Source organism: Alexandromys fortis, unplaced genomic scaffold (assembly GCF_014885135.2).
Source record: "Alexandromys fortis isolate MF-2015 unplaced genomic scaffold, M_Fortis_MF-2015_v1.1 scaffold_1, whole genome shotgun sequence".
Lineage (NCBI taxonomy): Eukaryota > Metazoa > Chordata > Mammalia > Rodentia > Cricetidae > Alexandromys > Alexandromys fortis.
In genome coordinates, this window is record NW_026067927.1 from 34,914,335 (window position 1) to 34,934,200 (window position 19,866).

The window sequence follows — 19,866 nt, forward strand, 5'->3', positions numbered from 1 at the left end:
GCCATGCATCATGAACTTCCTGACCACAGCTGTCCCTCTTCTCTTTCTCAGAGCCTCTGGGATGTATCCTGTCCTCTGTCCTCACGGGCCCAGCTTGGTTCAGCCCCATCATCTCTCCCCTGGACGTCTCTTCAGCATCTTAGCCAGTCTCTCTGCTGCAGATGCTCTTTGATGCATCTCACACCAGCATTTTAAGGCACAATCTAAGCCACAGAGCGATCACTTCTTGATTTGGCCAGTGTCTCTCTCAGTCTCACACCTTGAATTCGTCATCAAGCCCTGTAGAACCTCCATGGTTCAAACGCGCAGCCTCCCTGGGGTGCCCACTCTTTTGAACCATATCCCTCAAGACACACAGAGAGCTGCACAGACATTTAGATGCATGGCAAGGTCACCACCATATTCAGATCACAGTGTGGGGAGTCTTGTCAGGTCATAATGAAGGAAAGGGGCTGGAGCCACAGAATCCCTTTCAAGTCCCTAAGAACAAGCTGACAGAGTGCCAGCAGGGTCCCTGCCCAGTGTAGGGTGTGGCTGTGCCCTAGCTGGGTTGTGGTTCAGGCTGACTCCCCCTGCAGAGCAGATTAGCAATTAACTGGAAGGAACCTTGGGGGTAAAGTTAATTTAGGGGGGAACAGACGGAGGGCAGCTAAAGTTCTAGGGACTTTGCCCTTGACCCGAGGGTATAAAGAGGAGGGTCTTGGTCCTTCTTTAGATTTCCCCAACCAGCGGAGCAGGAGCTGAGACTTAGAACCTCAAGGTGAGCCCAGGGCCCCTGTCCTTAGACCAGCCCATCACCCCAGCTCTGTGTGTTTCTCCTCCTGCTCCCTACGACATCCCAATCCCAGCCCAAGCTGCTTTGGCCCACCCCACCCCCACCCGGAGCTAGACCCTGCCCTGCCATGGGACACTCTAGTCATAGCGGTACCTGCATTTGTCCTAACACCTGGCGGCATTTCTAGTCTCTGAGAGATTACGTCATCTGTAGCTGTCTCCTTGCTAGACTTTGAACATCCCGAGGGCTGTGGTTTTTGTTTTTTTTTTTTTTTTTTTTTTTTTTCAGTTACTCCTGTAGCCCAGCATCTAACTCAGAATTTAGGAAATACTACACATTCGAGAAATGCTTGTTGGGACTGGGGCTGTGGCTTGCCTACTAAGCTGAGGCCCTAGGTTCCATTTCCAGCACTGCAAAACAAAACAGCTACAAAAACCTTGCTGGCTGGATGAATGCCCTCTCAGACCTGTGGCAGCACCTGGGTGTGCATCTCCAGGTGTGTCTAAGGATGGATAGACTCACACACCTTCAGTTGGATGTCATGCGAGTGTGGGTACCACACACAGCAATTGTCAGCTTTGTTCCAACCTCTTGACACATAGGACTCACTGTGGGTGTCCAGCATGATGTCCTATGGGGACAGAGTGGGGGGACCGGCTGTCTCCCCACATCCAGTCCGTGGGAGACACATGGTGCATGGGACAGCCTTTGCTTATGTGCCCAGCCCACAAGGTAAGTACTGTTCCCATACCCTGAGTCCCGTTTCCCTCTCTGTCACCTACTCCCCTCTACCTGGGCTCCTGGGACCTTTGGAAACTCCTAATCAGCCTCCCTACTCAGTCCTGCACAGGATTCCAGGGACATCCACCTATGCATTCTCCAGTCTAAGCCCAGTGACCCTCACAGAGCACAGTTGTCCCTATGGGGAGGTCCTGGAATGCCATGAGCCACTACCTGCCAAGTTGGCCCAGGAAGAGGAGCAAAAGCCAGGTGGGCCAGGTTGCGGGGCAGCAGGGTCATGGATAGTCACTGCCCTCACACACTGTCCACTATACTCATGCCTGCCCACCTCCAGAGCCCAGGCTGCCTCAGAAGTTGCGCCAGGCTGGTACAAAGCTCCTCAAGGTCCCGCTGATGCTGGGCTTCCTGTACCTCTTTGTCTGCTCCCTGGACGTGCTCAGCTCCGCCTTCCAGCTAGCTGGAGGTAAAGCCTGGTTGAGGAGGTCAGGGGAGGGGTTCAGAAGGATCCCGAATGACGCTAGCTTGTGTTCTGCAGGGAAGGTGGCTGGTGACATCTTCAAGGACAACGCCATCCTGTCCAACCCAGTGGCAGGGCTGGTGGTGGGGATTCTGGTGACAGTCCTGGTGCAGAGCTCCAGCACCTCGACATCCATCATCGTCAGCATGGTCTCCTCTGGCTGTGAGTTGACCCAGCATGGTCAGGGATAGAGCCCAGGGGCCTGGAGGTTCAGCACGAGGGCAGGAGTGTAAATAGGAGGTTGAGGGAAGGGCGAGGGGGGCAGGGGATGCCCCAGAACCTCCTGTATTGTTCTGGAAAGCAGGCTAAGAGTTGAGCCAGGGTGTTCCAGGGATCGTGGAGAGTGGGAAGGGAGAGCACAGCTCCTGAACCCACTTCCGTTCAGTCCCATAGTCACTCAGGAAAGCTGGAGAAAACCAGTCTGTTAAAAAACAATCATAAGAGGAAGAGACAGAGGCAGAGACAGATGAATCTCTGTGAGTTCAAAGCCAGCCTGGTCTACAGAGCGAGTTCCAGGACAACCAGGGCCACATAGAGAAACTCTGTCTCAGAAAAACAAAATCATCACACACATGTGATTTACTGCAAAGAATTGACTTTCGCCATTGTGAGGCTGGCTGCTCAAGTTGACATTTACAAAGTCAGCATTTGGAAGAGCAGGCTGGAATGTGTTGGCAGAAACGGATCCTGCAGGCCACAGGGAAACTTTCTTCCTTCAGGAACCTTCAGTTTTACACTGGAGGCTCTTTTATCCCGTTGGATGAGACTGCCCATCTCAATGTCCTTTACCTGGGGCTAGGGAGTCTCGGTGGGGAAGCGTGCTCGCTACAGGTGTGAAGGCCTGGGTTTGAATTTCCAGAGCTCACATAAGAAGCTGGGCACGGCTGCATACACACAGGTGCAGGGGGCAGGGGGCAGAACTGCTGGGGCTTCCAGCTGCTGCCTAGGGTCCCGGGTCAACAAGAAATGCTCTCGTGTGGTAATACAGCAGAGGGTGGGGGAGCAGGATGCCTGAGTTCTTCTGTTCTCCACCTTTGCAGACACACACTTTCCTCCCTGCCATGAGCGCGCGCACACGCACACACACACACACACACACACACACACACACACAGAGAGAGAGAGAGAGAGAGAGAGAGAGAGAGAGAGAGAGAGAGAGAGAGAGAGAAATAATCTTTACTTAAAGTCAACTGAGTGCTACAGGTTAGTCAAGTTGACACATATAACCAGCTACTACACTCGTGTGAGGTGCACCTGCACAAGCACAAAATATGGATTGCACAAGGTGTGAGCTCTCATAATGCACTCATGTGCACACGTTCATCCTGAATAACTCCTGGGTGTGCCCTGTATGGTGTGTGCTCATCTAGTCACACGTGGATATGTGCACACACCTGTAAATACACAGCTTGTGCACACGTGGACCTGTGAGATGGAGTCTAGGAAGTCAAGAGTATACTTGGAAACGGCTGTCTGGGGCTCGCACATGGGTCGTGGGCCTGGTAGAGTTACTGCAGGGCAGAGCCCTATGGCCACAACCCAGTCATTTGAGAGTCCCTCTTCTACCAGTGTTGGAGGTGAGCTCTGCCATTCCGATCATCATGGGCTCCAACATTGGAACCTCGGTCACCAACACCATTGTGGCCCTAATGCAGGCAGGGGACAGGACTGACTTCCGGCGGTGAGCTGGGGAAGGAGGGTGGGGGCTCATGCTTGTTGGGGAGAAGGCAGAACTGGGTGCCAGGGCCCAGCTTGGGCACACCTTGAGTCCAGCTGTCCTGCAATGTGGTGTCCCTGCTCAGGGCTTTTGCAGGGGCCACAGTGCATGACTGCTTTAACTGGCTGTCTGTTTTGGTCCTGCTGCCGCTGGAGGCTGCCACGGGCTACCTGCACCATGTCACTGGGCTCGTGGTTGCCTCCTTCAACATCCGTGGTGGCCGAGATGCCCCTGACCTTCTCAAGGTCATCACAGAACCCTTCACGAAGCTCATTATCCAGGTGAGGGCAGGACCTGGCGTGGGGTGGACAGATGCGGGATCAGTGGTCCTACCTTCAGCTCTGTGTCATCTCGCTCACAGCTGGACAAGTCTGTCATCACCAGCATTGCCGTGGGGGATGAGTCCCTGAGGAATCACAGTCTCATCCGGATTTGGTGCCACCCAGACCCACCAGAGGTGAGTTTCAGAGCCAAGCCTAGGGAAAAAGACATTCCCTTTAGACCACCTGCCTGTTGGTTCCATAGACCTTGGAAGCCGTTTTTCTTGGGGTGAGCAGATAACGTGGAATTTTTCTGTGTCAGTATACCCATGGCAGACGTTGGTAATCCCTCCTAACTGCACAAACCACAGTAGGCAAATATCTGTACATTAGCATTGGCCTGTAATTGATCTGGTCCAAGGGTGGTGGTTTCTCTCTCTCTCTCTCTCTCTCTCTCTCTCTCTCTCTCTCTCTCTTCTTCCTCCCTTCCCCTTCCTTCCTTCCTTCCTTTCTTTTCTTTTTTTTTGGGGGGGGGATTGTTGTTCTGTTTGGTTTTTTTCTGAGACAGAATTTCATGGTGTTGCCCAGGCTGGCCTCCAACCCACAGAGATCCACCTGCCTCTGTCTCCTGAGCACTGGGATTAAAGGCGTGCGCCACCACTAGCCCCACCTTGGACCAGTGGTTTTCAAAGAGCTATTGTTCCCCAGATTGACAGCATCCAGTCCTACTTGGGAACCTATTAGAAATGCAGAGCAGACACAGTGTAGAAGAAAATCCACGGCATAGTATATATATACCCTTCCTACTCCCCCTGAATCAGGAAAAAAAAATCTCTGGGAACGGGCCCAGCTGCTTGATCTCCATCTTGCCATCCAACTTTTTTCCATGGTCGTTTGAAAAACCGAGGATCAAACTGAACTCTCTGCTTTCACAGATAGAGACACAGGCTCCAAGAGGCTAAGCAGCTTGCCCAGAACTACCAGGCCACAGGGACAATGGAGGCTGGTCCCTCAGCTCTGCCGTGCTTGGGGCTGAGGTCTGAGCAATGTAGACGGGGATGCGGGGGAAGAGAGCTATGTGGATAGTGAGAGTCTTGGACCCTAGAATTCGGGTTGAGGAGCCAGGCAGTGGCTGTCACACTGGGCGGGTGTCACACTGGGCAGCCCCTGAGAGACACAGCAATCACACATGCTGGCAGGGGACTCCTTCATCCTTTGTCCTCCTGCTTTGTTTCTGCTCCTTCTACTGCCCAGAATGAAAAACTGCGCAGATTGGCTGGACATTCATGGATCAGCCAGTATGCCTATGGTACAAGGCATAATAGCAAGGCGATTAGGAACAAAGGAGCGGGCAATTAGCATACTTTCTTACTCAGCCATAAAAGGGAAAATGCTTCATCCAAACCATAATCTTCCAAATTCGCTTCTCCTTAATTATTACGTACAAGAAATAACTCCATTTAGAAAGGCTACAGGGAAATCCAAAGCGCACAGCAGAGGCACGAGCCCATCCTCCACCTTCCCTCCTCTTGCTGGTGGATGTTCCCGGACCTCTCTGCCAGCACTGATAGAAAACAGCCCATCACCTCACCCGGCGGTGAAGCTCCTTTGCATCCCAAGTGGCACGCAGCCCCAGCTCTGCTCTTCTGAGAGTTCAAGGCAGCTCGACAACAGAAAGCCCACGTGGACAGCTTTGCAGCTGGCTTTGTGACCTGCCACCTTCTCATCTCTGGCTCTCTCAGGAAAGCTCTGTGAGTCACTGCTGCCTCAGAGAGCACACTCTGGGTAGAGGAAGAGAAATCACATACTGATCAAAAAAAAAAAAAAAAAGCCACCTAGAAATTTCCGGTCTGATGGCTGACTTGGGCAAGACTCTACCTGTGCCCTGAACTGTCTCACCTACTATGTCCTGGAGCGAGACCAGCCAGGTGGACTGTTTTACATGAATGGAAACTGAAGCTCGGTGACGGGAAGCCACTGCCCAGCTCCCTCGGCGGCGGGGCCTGCCTTCCTGGCTTCGCGCTTCCAGCTGCAGCTTGCCAGAGTACCAGTTCAGTTCCCACACTAGCAGAAACCTCCTTCTGCAACAGCAGGTCGTATTTCTTGGCTTGGGACATAAAGCTGGATTTGAGCCCCCTGCCCTCTGCCTCCCTCTGGACCTGTGCCCTGCAGGAATGGGACTCAGCACAGCCACATCTCGTGCTCCTGGCGTGTGCGTGGGTGGCTCTTCCTATTCCACCCCACCCGCCCGCTGGGCCGCAAAGTTTTTCTTTTCTTTTTTCTTTTTCCAACACTCATGGCCTCCAGCCTTCACCATACTGGGGAGTGAACATTGATCAAACCAGTCTCCAGGGGCCCTAGACAGGACAGGTCAGGACCTATGCCACCCAGGACAGGACAGGATGAGAGTTTTCCTGATGTGGAAAGGGACAAACAGGCCATTTTGGAGTTTGAGACTTCTGGATGATCAGTGGCCTGGCCTTGTGCTTGAAATTCCTTTCCCATGAGTCACATTTGTGATTGTAAACTGTCCCTTCCTGGGTTAAGTAGCCTCTTTGGAGGACTGGCCACTGGGGACCACTGTTATTACATCCCTACTCTGCAGATAGGAAACAGCCTCACTCAGAGAGAGGAACACCGGCTTCCTGTATTATTGGTTCCTGTAGTGGAGGAAGGCCTCCATCCTGATGGGATCCTCACTCCTCAATCAGCTGCATCTCCCAGATGCTGGTCTAATGTACCTCCACCTGTTCCTATGTCTCTTTCTGCCCGTGGTGCCACCAGACCCCTTCAGGGCTGGTGCGGACTGGAGATGCTCTAAGAAGTTCTCCCTTCGGCCACCAGATGGTGCCGCTGGCCCAGAATGCTCCTGTTTTCAGAAGAACAAAGGCCCCACAGCTACCATAGCCCAGAGGGGAAGCTATTGTGCAATCCCACATCCTCTGTGGTTCTCTCCTGAGGAAGGACACCTGAAGTAGCACGGTCCTTAGTGAACTTAATCATGCCCTTCAGTTCCCAGAAGTGTCTCGATCTAGAGTCTCCCTGTAGGCTCTTAAATGCCAACTCCCTCTTCCAAGATGCTTCCTACTAGCCTGTAGGGAAAAGAAGGCAGCATTAAAAACTTCATTATGGAGACAGCTGACGCCCAGAGAGCTTAAGTGTACGGCTCCAAGTCACATAGTTGAGAACAGCTCAGCCACGGCGTGAGCCCAGGACTATGCTTCTGTTTTCCCGTAAGCGTTTCCACCCCACTCCCTGTCTATTCCTCCACTCCTCCCGGAGAGGATGGACAGACATCTTGGGAACATGCCCAGATCCGGGCCTCTGAGCTCTATTAACTAGGCCAGACTTCCCACCTTTTCCTCTGCCCTGTAAGATCTCCTTAGAGGCTTTTCTCTTCCCTCGGTTCCTTCCTGGCCTGGCTTTGCAGTGACCCCTCTCTCTCACTCCTATTGTCTCCACTTTAGGCTCCCTGGCTCCCCTTCTGGGCTCAGTTAAGGCCACACAAGTCCAGGAAGAAAAGCCAAGGTTCTAGATCCCCATAGCAGGGTGGAGCACAGCTCAGCGATAGAAGCTTGTGATTAGCACGCGTGAGGTCTGGGTTCAAGGTTCAATCTCCAGCAACAAAATTACAAATAACACTCTGGATAGCTCGGCCCTCCGCCTTGCCCTGAACCTGGCTCAGTCAACCCTAAGGTGGGACCTATGCCAAGCTCCTCATCTTCCTCTGGCCTCTATATGACCCCTCTCTAGGAGGCCCCAGGATGCAGCTCAGAGAAAGCCGGTGAGGCTCACATGCATCTCAGGAGGGCATCTGCTTCTAGAGCTTCCGGCTGGGCACCTCCCAGAAGGTCCACCAAGTTCTTCCCCCGCAAAATGCCAGTATCCACAGGCATGTCTGCAGGAGTCACTGGTCGTGGTCTAGGAGGTTAGTCACCTACCGTGTGGGGTGCCCAGGAAGGCAGGAAGAGAGGCAGTGCATCCCTTATCTGGGGCTGTGGTAGCCGGGCCCTGAGGAGAGGACTTAATGCATGCTTTCTCCTTTGGACTTTACATTTTTATTATTCCAATATTTCTAAAATATCTATATTTTTATGTTCATTGGTGTTTTGCCTGTATGTATGTCTGTGTAAAGGTGTCAGCTCTTGGACTTACAGACAGCTGTGAGCTACCTTGTGAGCACTGGGACTTGAACCCGGGTCCTCTGGAAGAGCAGCCAGTGCTCTTAATCACTGAGCCATCTCTCCAGCCCCCTAGCTTTTGTTTCTTGTTGTTTTGTTTGATTCTTGAGACAAGATCTCACTGTAGTACAGGCAGGCCTTAAACTCATGGCAATCCCCCTGCCTCAGCTTCCCAAGTGCCCATCTTGATTTTTATTCTCTCAGATGACTTTTATCCTAGTTTCTCACCTAGAGTTCAAGCCTCCAGTCTGGATGGTGCCTTGGCCTAGATTTAGTGAACTGGAAATAACAGCTGAGCACCTGGCCCTGCTCAATGGAGCATGCCTCACTAACACACATCCTGATGTTAAACTAGTTGCCAGAAACTGACCCTAGGGTCACTCTCAGGGTTCTTGTTTTGCTTGTTTGGGATGCTGCTCGCATAGACAAGGGCTGTACCATTGGCCTGCGCCCCAACCTGACACACACTCTCTAAATGACGTGGTTGGGAACAAACCTAAAGAAGTTATAGCATCAAACTGTCAGCTCACTGCGCCCAAGCCCCACCCTTAGCTTTTCCAAGCCACGCCCACTCTGCCTCCTGTCACGGCTGCTCTGTTCCTGAAAAGCAAGGCATCTGGGGTCCCTTGTCAGCACCTCCTTAATCCAGTGGAGCTATGGATTGATAGCCTACAGACTGAAGGGAAGCTTCCACAGGCCTGGGAACTCTGCTTCCTAAACCTGAAAATGTGTCTCTTTCGGCCTAGTGACACAGGCTGTGAATTCCAAGTACTTGGGAGACTGAGGCAGGAGGATGGCAAGTCCAAGCCCTATCCGGACTTTGAGACCCCATCTCAAAATTTAAAAAAAAATATTGAAATGAGAGAGAAAAAATTAAATGAGAATTTGGGATGTACCTCAGTGGTGGGATTTTTGCCTAAATTTGTGAGGGTCTAAGTTCAATCCAGAGTATTGAAAAAAAAAATCTCAGAGTAGAGCTACAACATGCACAGAGATTGAAGAATTTTTACCTAAAACCCCAGAAGTGCAGTTTCTCTGATAGGACTAGGAGGCTGGACCACTCTGGGATGCACCCCTGGTTGGTGACAATGGCTGGAGCTGAATAGCTACTGTCTCTACACACCCACCATCTTCACATGTAGCTTGGCTCACAGTTTATGTCCCCTCTACCCAGGGACATTACCAGAAAGATCCCCTTGCTTACCCACAGTAGATCCAGAAAGAAGAAATGGGAGGGGGCTAGACCCTCGGCCGTCACTGACCCTCCTTCCACTTGGATCTCCCCAAGGGCAAGGAACTGAGCCAGGGCAGAATGGAGTTCGGGCTAAGTGAGTTTTAGGGGAGTCATGGGGCAGATACGGAGGAAGAAGGCATTAAGAAAGGAACAGGTAAGAACAGATGGGGATAGAAGGACTTTCAGAAAAAGGGGTATGGATCCCACTGAGAAGTGGGGGGACCAAGACGAGAAGCTGCTAATCTGGTGATTGGGGTGACCACTGGTCCCAGGGGTCTCTAGTTCAGGGGAATAGAACATATCCAAGGCCACATTCCGGAGTGATAAGGATTTCAACGTCATCTTCTCTCCAGAGGAGATGGGCTCAGAGCAGGGAAGCAGCATGCTCATGATCTCAGAGCTAGAAACACAGCTCCCTTCCCCCACAGCTCCCAAACCTCCCTCTTTGCTCCACCCAGGCTGTGCTTGTCAAGATTCTCTAAGTCACCTTCCTCTGAATTTAGGCTTCCACTTCTATGTCCAGGATAGAGGCCAACATCAGCTTTGCAAACACCACCGTGGGAAAATGTAAGTACGTGCAACACAGGAGGTGGCCCACATGACAGGCGCATAGGGAGCCATCCCCTGGCTGGCTCCTGCTGGGTCCAGCCCCAGGAAAGACAGCTGACTCTTGGACTTAAGTCAGTCACTGCTATGGAGGCCAAAGTAACTTGATGTGGGAGTCAGGCTCTCAGCCCAGTGGGGTGGCAGAGGTGGGAAGCGGGTGTAGCGGTGAACACTCCGCAGCCCGATGCCACCCTTTTAGGCAACCATCTCTTCGTGGACACGGGGCTGCCGGACTTGGCCGTGGGGCTCATCCTGTTGGCTGGCTCTCTGGTGGTTCTGTGCAGCTGTCTCATTCTCCTAGTCAAGATGCTCAACTCTCTGCTCAAGGGCCAAGTGGCCAACGTCATCCAGAAGGTCATCAACACGGGTGAGTTGGGGGAAGGCTGCAGGCCAAGGCAGGGCCCAGATGAGCTCTGTCAGGTGTTGTTAAATCCATGCCTCAGTGTCCCCTGTGTGAATCGAGAAGGGGTGGGACCAGGTCAACTTGGAGACTCCTGAGATACAGACAGCCAGAAACCTGGGCTGCTGCTGGCTGTTGTGTGCTCTAGCAGATGGGCAGGCTTAGAAGCCACCGTTTGGTTTTTCTTGTTTGAGTTTTTTAAGGCATGGTCTCATACAGCCCATGGGGCTCTAGACCTTGTTGTGTAACCTAGACTGGTCAAGGACTTTCGACGTTCTTGCTTTGACTTCTCAAGTGCTGGGATTACAGCTATGCACAGCCATGTCTAGCTAAAATCCTCTGTTTAATTGACAAATGGACACCAAGCCCTTACTGGGTGCCACAGGATACAGGAGTGAGGCAAATAGAGATGGAGCCTGATCCCAAGATCTCAGAATTACAATTTCCTCATCAAACCAGGCAACCAGGCTGTGTTAGGCTGTGTCCCAAATGGAGACAGTGTCATAGATCTGAGCAGTTATTAGCCTATAGACCCACCATTTCCTCATGCAACCTGGGTGGGACCATCATTTCAGTCACCAAGCAAACCTTGTGTCCATCTGGGCCTTACCCAGGTGGCCCCTCACTTTATTCCCAGTAGATGAGGAAGGAAGGAAAAACTTTGAAGATGGAGCAAGGAGACTGGTGAGGAGGTAGAAAAATGGCAGCACAGCAGAAGGCAGGAAGAGGCTGTTCCTACAGATGCTCAGGGGTCTCTCTGAGGAGGAGACGCTTGCGCGAGCAGAGACCTGTATAAGAGTCAAATTCGGATGAAGTGGCCAGATGTGGCGGCACCACTCGAGAAGTACAGGCAGAGGGACTCAGCTAGCTTAGGCTCTATAGACAGACCTTGTCTAAACAGAAAAAAATTTTTTTTTCGAGACAAGGTTTCTTTGTGTAGTTTTGGCTGTCTTGGAACTCACTCTGTAGACCAAGCTGCCCTTGAATTCACAGGGATTCGCCTGCCTCTGCTTCCCAAGTACTGGGGTTAAAGGTGTGCACCACCACCCAGCAACTTTTTGGGGAGGGGAGGGGGATGTCTCATTATTCACTCGTATCCTGGAATTTGATATGTAGACCAGGCTGGCCTTGAGCTCAGAAATTTGCTTGTCTCTGCCTCCAGAGTGCTGGCTTTAAAAACATGCACCCCCAAGCTCTTCCAAAATAAACTTAGAGGAGGGCAGGAGAGATGGCTCCATTGGCGCTGTGCTTCTCCTACAAGCCCAAGAACCGGAGCTAGATCTCCATAACCCACATAAGAGCCAGAGGTGTTGTGCATGCCTGTACCGCCAGTGCTTTGAGGCAGAGACGGGGGATCCCCATACGGCTGGCCGGCCAGTCAAGCCTCTTGATGAGATCTAGGTTCAGTGAGAGGCCTTGTCTCAAAAAAATAAGACAGAGAGAGTTAAAGACACCCCAAATTGATTTCTGGTTTTTCACACACAGAGAAACAAAATAAATGTGGACAAAACCCAGATGTGATGGCTCATAACTGTAACCTCTGCACTTTGAGGCAGGAGGATTAATGAGAGAGAGTTTGATGATGACCTGGACTATAGAGTGAAACTTTATCTTACTGCTACCCCTTCCCCCCAAAATCCTCCACATAAAACAAGTGGTAAAGGAAGAATAGGAGTGTCGTTCATTGATGAAGCGTTTGCCCCCCATCCCCAACACTGATAAAGAGAGAAGCCTAGGTAGAAGAAGGGCATTCTGAGAGGGAGGACCAGCAAGTTCAAAGCCTGGAGAGTGGCAATCATAGCAAGATTGGGGCAGGGAGGGATGGCAGGCAGCATCGTGGGCGGGGCAGGCTGCAGCTAATGCTGACAGAGATACAGCCAGTTCTAAGGGGGCCCTAGACTCGGCTCAGAGCCTGTGTTTTACTGAGGGTGATGGCACATTTGCACAATTTGGGGCAGAGGAATGACGTCCTCTGATTTCTGTTTTAAACTACATTTTGGGCTTTTGAGTTATTTCACTGACACTGGGGGGTCCCCGTATGACAAACGTGGGGATACGGGATGAGCAAATGTCTTGGGAGTAGGAAAAACAAGGGAGGTCAGGAAGGGCTTTCTAGCAAGGTGGCTTGGGGTGGTGGGAGTATGGTTGGCACTCTCTATCTGTGGGACCCTGATCTGCAGATCCAGTCAGTCGTGGATCAAAAACATTCCAGGAAAATAATTGCATTTGTCTTGAAGCAGAATTTTGTCATTTTTTTCTTGGACAATATGATATAACAAGTATTTATGCTTTTTACTTGAGCATGTTCTTTTTGAGACAGAGTCTCACAATGCAGCCCTGGCTGGTATGAAACTCACTATGTAGACCAGGCTACATAGAAATTCACTTCCCTCTGACTTTTGAGTACTGAGATTAAAGGTGTGCACCACCACCCATATTGTGTGTATGTGTGTGTGTATACACTATCACTATATTGTGTGTTTGGGTGTGTGTGCATGTGCACACCATGGCACATGTGAAAGTCAGACGTATGAATTGGCTTGCTTCTTCCACTATGTAGACCCCAAAGACTGAACTCAGGTCACGAGGCTTAGCAGCAAAAGCCTTTTTCCACTCAGCCCCTCAGCAATCATGACCTTTACCTATATTAGGTATGATAAATCAACTAGATGTGATCTAAAGCACATTGCAGCACAAACACTGGCCCCAGACAAATGCCTCACTGTGTTACAGAAGCACGCTTAGATGTTGGTGTCCATGGGCATCCTTGGCCTACACCCCATGGATTTAAATATTAGAGTATTATGGGCAGAGAGAAGAGCTAGGGCAAAGACACAAAAGAGTGTAATAGCCCAAGTAAGAAAGTGTGTTAATCACAAGAGTACGCTGGGCAAAAGAAAGAGCAGGGGACCAGCTAGATTCTCAGGGGGCAACTACTACCTAAGGACCTCCTTGAAGAGCAAGGACTGCCTGCTCTCCCAAGGCCTCTCACTGACATGACTTACTGTGGACTTGGGTTCCTTTCAGACTTTCCTGCCCCCTTCACCTGGGTCACGGGCTACTTTGCCATGATCGTGGGAGCCAGCATGACCTTTGTTGTGCAGAGCAGTTCTGTGTTCACCTCCGCCATCACCCCGCTCATCGGTGAGTTGCCCATGCCCGGCAACAGGCAGCAGTGCTTGGGTTGCGTGTGTGACTCGGGAAGAGTTAGAAAGAAATGCCATACTCCCCTCCCCACCAGGCCTGGGTGTGATCAGTATTGAGCGTGCCTACCCTCTCACCCTGGGCTCCAACATCGGCACTACCACCACAGCCATCCTGGCAGCACTGGCCAGCCCCAAGGAGAAGCTATCCAGCTCCTTTCAGGTACGTGGGGGAGAGAGAGTGGGCCATCTGTAGAGGCAGAGGGCCGGGGTGCAGGCCCAGTGGAGGATGTGACGATGTATAAGCAACATCAATCGCCTGATGACGTGACCCGCTCCTCTCCGTGGAAGCTGCTCTGGACAAAGCTGACTTAATTCCTCTCTCAAGACCTCGGCGTCCAATAGGGAGCCGCTGCTGTCCTGTATCCTTAGACAGCCAGTCAGGGTCACAATGTGGCCATGTGCTGCTGTCAGAGAGGCCAGGCCCAATCTGGGGGAATCAAGGATGCTTTGAATTGGGGATGGTAAGCAGATGGCAAAGGGATTGGTCTAGAAGCAAAACAGCTGACAAGATGCTGACCAACTAAAAGCCTGGAATAGGCAAGCCAGGAACTAATCTAATGCTAAACTCAGGCGTGGTAGTAGATGCCTATAATCCCAGCACTTGGAAAAACACACACACACACACACACACACACACACACACACACACACAGCAAAAAGCTCAAAGTCTGCCTGTTCTATATAGTGAGACCCTGTGTCAGATGGGCACGCCTCTCAGCTGCTGGGATCTCATGAGAGGGCGGTCACTGGGACACAGGGGGGGCATTCAGCAACACATATTTTAATAGCCAGTCTGGAGATCTGGAGTCACATCGGCTCCAGAGTTCCTCCTGCTGCCCTGAGCATGTGGGGCCTCTGTTCCAGCCCTGCTAGGCTCCCGTGGGAACGCATTATCAACCTCGCCCCTCTACACTCTCCTCTGCAGATCGCCCTCTGTCACTTCTTCTTCAACATCTCGGGCATCTTGCTGTGGTACCCACTGCCCTGCACACGCCTGCCCATCCGCATGGCCAAGGCGCTGGGCAAACGCACCGCCAAGTACCGCTGGTTTGCCGTCCTCTACCTCCTCGTGTGCTTCCTGCTTCTGCCCTCACTGGTGTTTGGCATCTCCATGGCAGGCTGGCAGGCTATGGTCGGTGTGGGTGCACCCTTTGGGGCCCTGCTGGCCTTTGTGGTGCTCATTAATGTCCTGCAGAACCGAAGTCCTGGGCACCTACCCAAGTGGCTGCAGACATGGGACTTCCTGCCCCGCTGGATGCACTCTTTGCAGCCCTTGGATGGCCTGATCACACGAGTCACCTTGTGCTATGCCGGGCCTGAACCCCGTTCACCCCAACTTCCCCCTAGAGTCTTTCTGGAGGAGCTTCCGCCTGCCACACCCTCCCCCCGCCTCGCACTGCCTGCTCACCACAATGCCACCCGTCTCTAGGATGTGGGCCCAGACCGCTGCCCGGAGCAGGAAGCAGAGTGTTTATTGGACACGCAGCAGAAAGGCAGGGGTGTGTGCATGCGCATGTGTGTAGATGCACATCGGTTGAGGTTCATGATTTTGTGCCGCCCTTGGGTACCCGTCCAGATGCAGGGTCATAGTGATGTGGGCTTTTGTAATGAAGAGGCAGTGGGCACAAGTACATGTGTTAGGTGGTGCATCTGTGTGGCCACCAGTGTAGGTAGAGTCCATGTGTGAACATTGTGTCAGCCCATGTATGTGTACAGACAAGCCTACACAATAGGTGTGTACAAGGTGCAGGCTATCTCGCCATAAGTCTGGCTGTTTGTAGATACAAGACCCGAGCTTGTGTCCTTGTGTTCACAGATGACTATGAGTAAAGGTGGCTTTGGATCAGTGACGATGTGGTTGTTCACTTGTGCTCAGGTGCAAGTCAGAATCACTGGCTGAATTCTCCTCCCTCTCTACCACCTTCTCGCCCATGTCATCATCCTCACCCTCACCAAGGGCTTCGGCACCACCGCTATGATCCCTTTTTTGAAAACCAGAAAGGAATTAAACTTTCGTTATTTGGGACTACTTTTGCTTTGCATCTGAGCAAAGAGAAGATCAAGACAGAGGTCGGCAGCACCATCCTCCTTCAAATGTTCACTGGACCAACAGCCTTCAGTCCTGCACACTTAAGAGTCTGACTGGCCCTGCCTTCCTGAGCCTCATCCGTAATTAAAGCTCCCACAAGTCCCTCCCTACAGTCTGGAGCCACCCCAGAGGTGAATCTGCACCTCCACACTCTGGTATCCCTGCTTCTGTAAACCCACCCACATCAATCCCATGTTCATTCTCCCTAAGATTAGTGCTCCAGAGTGAGTGACCAGCGGAGGCTTGCTGGGGCCAGTGGAAAACGGGGCAGGATGGTAGCTGTGGGCAAGAGAGGTCTGGCCCTGGTCACAGAGGGCAGAGGACAGATCCTCCCTCCACCTCTGTCCTATGCCTTTGGGGAATGAGCCAGGCAGCTCTTAAACAGACCTGAGCTTTGCAGTCCTGCCTCTTCCATGCAGGGTCCTGGAGCTCAGGCTTGCAGAGTGCGGGTCAACAGGGGAGGCTGCCACCCAGTGCCCTGGAGTGAGGCTTGCAGAGTGAGCGTCAGTGGGTGGGGGTACCACATTTCTTCCCTGTAGGCCAAGGCTTTCTATTGGGGGCTTTGGGCCTCGGAAGAAAAGGAAGACTGGCCATGCCCGATGACAATGCTCACACTTGTGCCTGCAGTAGACCCACCTCCGAGGTCTCTGTATGTGGTCGGGTGCAGACGCTTGGGGACCCTAGAACTTTTCTGAGAATAGTCAGCTACATCCTGTCACCTAGTCACCATACTTGTGCCAAGTAGGGGGCAGAAATACAGCTAGCCCTCGTATACCTGGGCTTTACCTCTGCCAATTCTGCAAACTGTTGAGAGAGAAATGTTTAAAGTTCCGTCTTTACTGATCGTACATGGGCGTTTTTAAAACTCAGCATTCCTTAACCAATCAGCACAGTAACTACATGGCTTTTACAGTATATTAGGTATATAAGTCACCTGGAGGGCTGGAGAGACGGCTCAGTGGTTAAGAGCATTGCCTGCTCTTCCAAAGGTCCTGAGTTCAATTCCCAGCAACCACATGGTGGCTCACAACCACCTGTAAAGAGGTCTGGCGCCCTCTTCTGGCCTACAGACAGAATATTGTATACATAATAAATAAATATTTTAAAAAATATCTTTAAAAAAAAAGTCACCTGGAGATCACACACCAGGGGCTATAGGTAGATTCTTTGCAAACACTGTCATTTTATACAAGAGCATCTTAAGATTTGAGTACCCACTGGTATCCTGGGGCCAATCTCCAACATACTGAGGGTCACTCAACGCCATCCTGAAACCCCACAGACCTTGGCTGCTGGTGTGTGCTGGGGAGGGAGGTGGGTGGGAATGACTTCGTTCATTGTTATGCCTACATATGTGGAAAATTCCATGAGAAAATGGTAGTAAAGCCTGAGGTAAAATCTGAGAGCCTGCTACCCCAGTATGATTTCTCAGCTGTGACGTGTTTAGGGACCTGGGGCAGTACCATAACACCCAGACCAAAGGCATCTACCACAAGAGGAATGGGCAGGGACAGGAGACCTGGAAGCCCACCAGGATCACTTTGTTCTGCAAGGATCTCCCCATAAACTAGTTTCCTTGTTTGCACGTCCTCGCACATGCACCAAGAGGGTAAACCCACAGCTCTCCGTTCAAGGTTTATTCTGGTCCTCCTACCACCACGGGTGGCCTGGCGGTCCAGCTAGGAGCACTGCTCCCGCAGCCCACCAATCAGGTCGTGCACTGTCTTGTTAAGGATGCCTCCATGCACGCCTCGTCTGCCCATCAGCACCAGAAGTGCCCGCGGTGTGTGGCCCACGCAAATTGCACGCCCGTCCAGCCCCTTGGTGCGTGCATCCAGTACGCCGTCGCCCTCGGCCAGCAGGAAGTCACGGATAACGCAGCAGCGGCGGCCTGCCACGCTCAGACCCGTCTGCAGAAAGGTGTGCCGGTCTGGCCCGGTGAGCACACCCACCTCCTGTGGGGAGATGGCCGCCAGCAGACCCCCGGGTCGTGATGCCCACACACAGCGGTTGTCCGAGTGGCCCACGATGGCCACATCGTCGATGCGCTGGTCCCGCAGCACCGCGCTGATGTAGCCCTTCCAGTCACCCATCTCGGCTCAGAGTCCGCCCCCTATTCCTTGCGCTTGCGCTAGAGGGGGTGACTCGCAGGACCGAGAGCTAAGCTACTCCATGAAGTTCGCCGGGCGGGGCTGTGACGTGGGGCAAATGTCACAGAACATCTCTTTAGGTGGAGAATGTGAGGGCGGTGGAGTTGGGGGGGGACAGTTCTAAAGGAGCGTGTAGGAGGAAAGGGAAGATGGGTGTGGGGCTGGAGGGGTGGCGTTAAGAGCACTTACTGCTTTTCTGTTGACATACAAGGGCCTTAACTCTGACCTCTCTGGGCAAGCTCACACAGACATACATTAAGATTTAAAAAAAAAAAAAAAAAAGGCAGGCACGGTGGTGCGCATATTTAATCCCAGCACTTTAATCCCAGGCTGAGGCAGACGAATCTGTGAGTTCAAAGCCAGGGTGGTCTACAAAGCAAGTTCCAGGACGGCTAGGGCTACACAGAAAAACCCTGTCTCAAAAAAGAAAAAACAAAAAACAAACAGAAAAGGATTGGTGGGAGAACAGGAACTGTTTTTTTGGGTTTTGTTGTTGTTGTTGTTGTTATTATTATTATTATTATTATTATTATTATTATTATTATTATTATTTTGCCTGAGTGCTAGGATTAAAAGCTTGTGCCACCACCACCCAGCAGGAACTGTTTTTCACACAGAGGACTAGTGTTCAAGTCACAGCACAGAGGTTAAAGCAGCTCACTGCTGCCCCCTTCTGCTCTTCTTGCGCACCTGCACTCATAGCCATAGAGCCACACAAACACATAACTAAAAATCTTAAAATTAGCTGATCCCAACACTCAGGAGGCAGAGGCAGGTGATTCTCTGTGAGTTCGAGGTCAGACTGGTCTACAAAGCCAGTTATAGGGCAGTCAGGGCTACCCAGAGAAACCCTGTCTCAAAAACACACACACACAATCTTGAAATTATAACTTTTTAAACTATTAATATAAATGGCTCAGAAGGTAAGGGTGCTTTGCCCTGTTAGCCTGGTGGCCTAAGCGTCATCCCTGGAACCCACATAAAGGCAGGAGAGCACAGACTCCACAGAGTTGTCCTGACTTCCACACAACACTGTGACACACTCAAACACATTGTACACACACAAACCACAATTTTTTTCTTACTTTTAAAAGGCTAGACATAGTGACACCCACTTAATCCCAGAACTCAGAAGGCAGAGGCAAATAGATCTCTGTAAGTTCAAGGCTAGCCTACTCTACATAGCAAGTCCCAGGCTAGTCAAGAGCTACATAGTAAGATGCTGTATCCAAAAATGAAGGGGGAAATAGCCCCCATATAAAAGAGATGGGTGTAAGGACTAGGACTGTAGCTCAGTCAGTTGAGTGACGTGGACAGAGTGCCTGCCAATGATGCACCAAGTGTTGGGATGGACCCCCTAGCACCACACAAACCAGGTGAGATGGCGCAGGCCTGCCATCTCAGCACTGGGAAGACGTGTCTCCATAAATCAACAAATAAATGACATTTTTAAGAGCAAGAAAGGTGCTAGTCTGGACAGCTAGACCTGTCCTGTAAGGGAGCCCTCTAACCACACCTAAAGAGTCACGGTGTACCCGAAGGCTTATGGATTGCTGGCTCCCACCCCAGCTCTTGTAGCCTCAGACAGCCCTTGCCACCAGCTCACACCACCATGCCAGGCTCAAAGTTCAAAAAATAAAACAAACAAACAAACCCCCAAACACCCTTTTTTAAAAGGTGGTGCTGGAACCTAAGCCAGGACATCACACAAGCTCAGCTACCACCACCCATACCTCCAGCCCAATGTGGAGCACTCCTAACAATGCTTTTCAGCTTTGACTGCGTGTGGAATCACCTGCAGTTTTCAAACATCTCGCTACGGCCTTCTGCCTAGAGGGTCCAGTTTACTGATCTCAGGTGAGCTTGAACGCTGACTCCAGAATCTCCCCCAGGTGTCAGGCTGAGAACCTGTTACTGTGTAAACAGAATGGGCCACCTCCTTGTACAGGGATTGGCTCAAAGTGAGGCCAAGAAAGCCTGGTGGCCTGGA

The 19,866-nt window shown here is 51.6% G+C and overlaps 2 protein-coding genes across 2 annotated transcripts; one reads left to right on the top strand and one right to left on the bottom strand.

The window, feature by feature from the left end:
- Positions 1 to 1,398: 1,398 nt before the first annotated feature.
- Slc34a1 (solute carrier family 34 member 1) lies at positions 1,399 to 15,066 on the top strand. Its single transcript, XM_050144365.1, has 12 exons — positions 1,399 to 1,507; positions 1,616 to 1,765; positions 1,851 to 1,979; positions 2,052 to 2,195; positions 3,603 to 3,714; positions 3,836 to 4,031; positions 4,112 to 4,207; positions 9,929 to 9,992; positions 10,231 to 10,398; positions 13,459 to 13,575; positions 13,673 to 13,797; positions 14,563 to 15,066. Exons 1-12 carry the CDS (start codon positions 1,399 to 1,401, stop codon positions 15,064 to 15,066), a joined length of 1,914 nt encoding a protein of 637 aa, XP_050000322.1.
- A 1,885-nt stretch (positions 15,067 to 16,951) lies between these two features.
- On the bottom strand, positions 16,952 to 19,788 carry Pfn3 (profilin 3). Its single transcript, XM_050144230.1, has 2 exons — positions 19,672 to 19,788; positions 16,952 to 18,289 (listed from the first exon to the last, which is right to left on the bottom strand). The coding sequence occupies exon 2, from the start codon at positions 17,817 to 17,819 to the stop codon at positions 17,406 to 17,408; it is 414 nt and encodes a 137-aa protein (XP_050000187.1). The 5' UTR covers positions 17,820 to 18,289; positions 19,672 to 19,788; the 3' UTR covers positions 16,952 to 17,405.
- Between the last annotated feature and the right edge of the window lie 78 nt (positions 19,789 to 19,866).

What these genes read in the sequence shown, in the direction of transcription:
- Pfn3 (XM_050144230.1), bottom strand. Translation starts at nt 17,819, where the DNA reads ATGGGTGACTGGAAGGGCTACATCAGCGCGGTGCTGCGGGACCAGCGC.
- Slc34a1 (XM_050144365.1), top strand. Translation starts at nt 1,399, where the DNA reads ATGATGTCCTATGGGGACAGAGTGGGGGGACCGGCTGTCTCCCCACAT. An exon ending in CGCCTTCCAGCTAGCTGGAG is followed by an intron (nt 1,980 to 2,051) that starts GTAAAGCCTGGT and finishes TGTGTTCTGCAG; the next exon opens with GGAAGGTGGCTGGTGACATC. An exon ending in GACAGGACTGACTTCCGGCG is followed by an intron (nt 3,715 to 3,835) that starts GTGAGCTGGGGA and finishes GTCCCTGCTCAG; the next exon opens with GGCTTTTGCAGGGGCCACAG.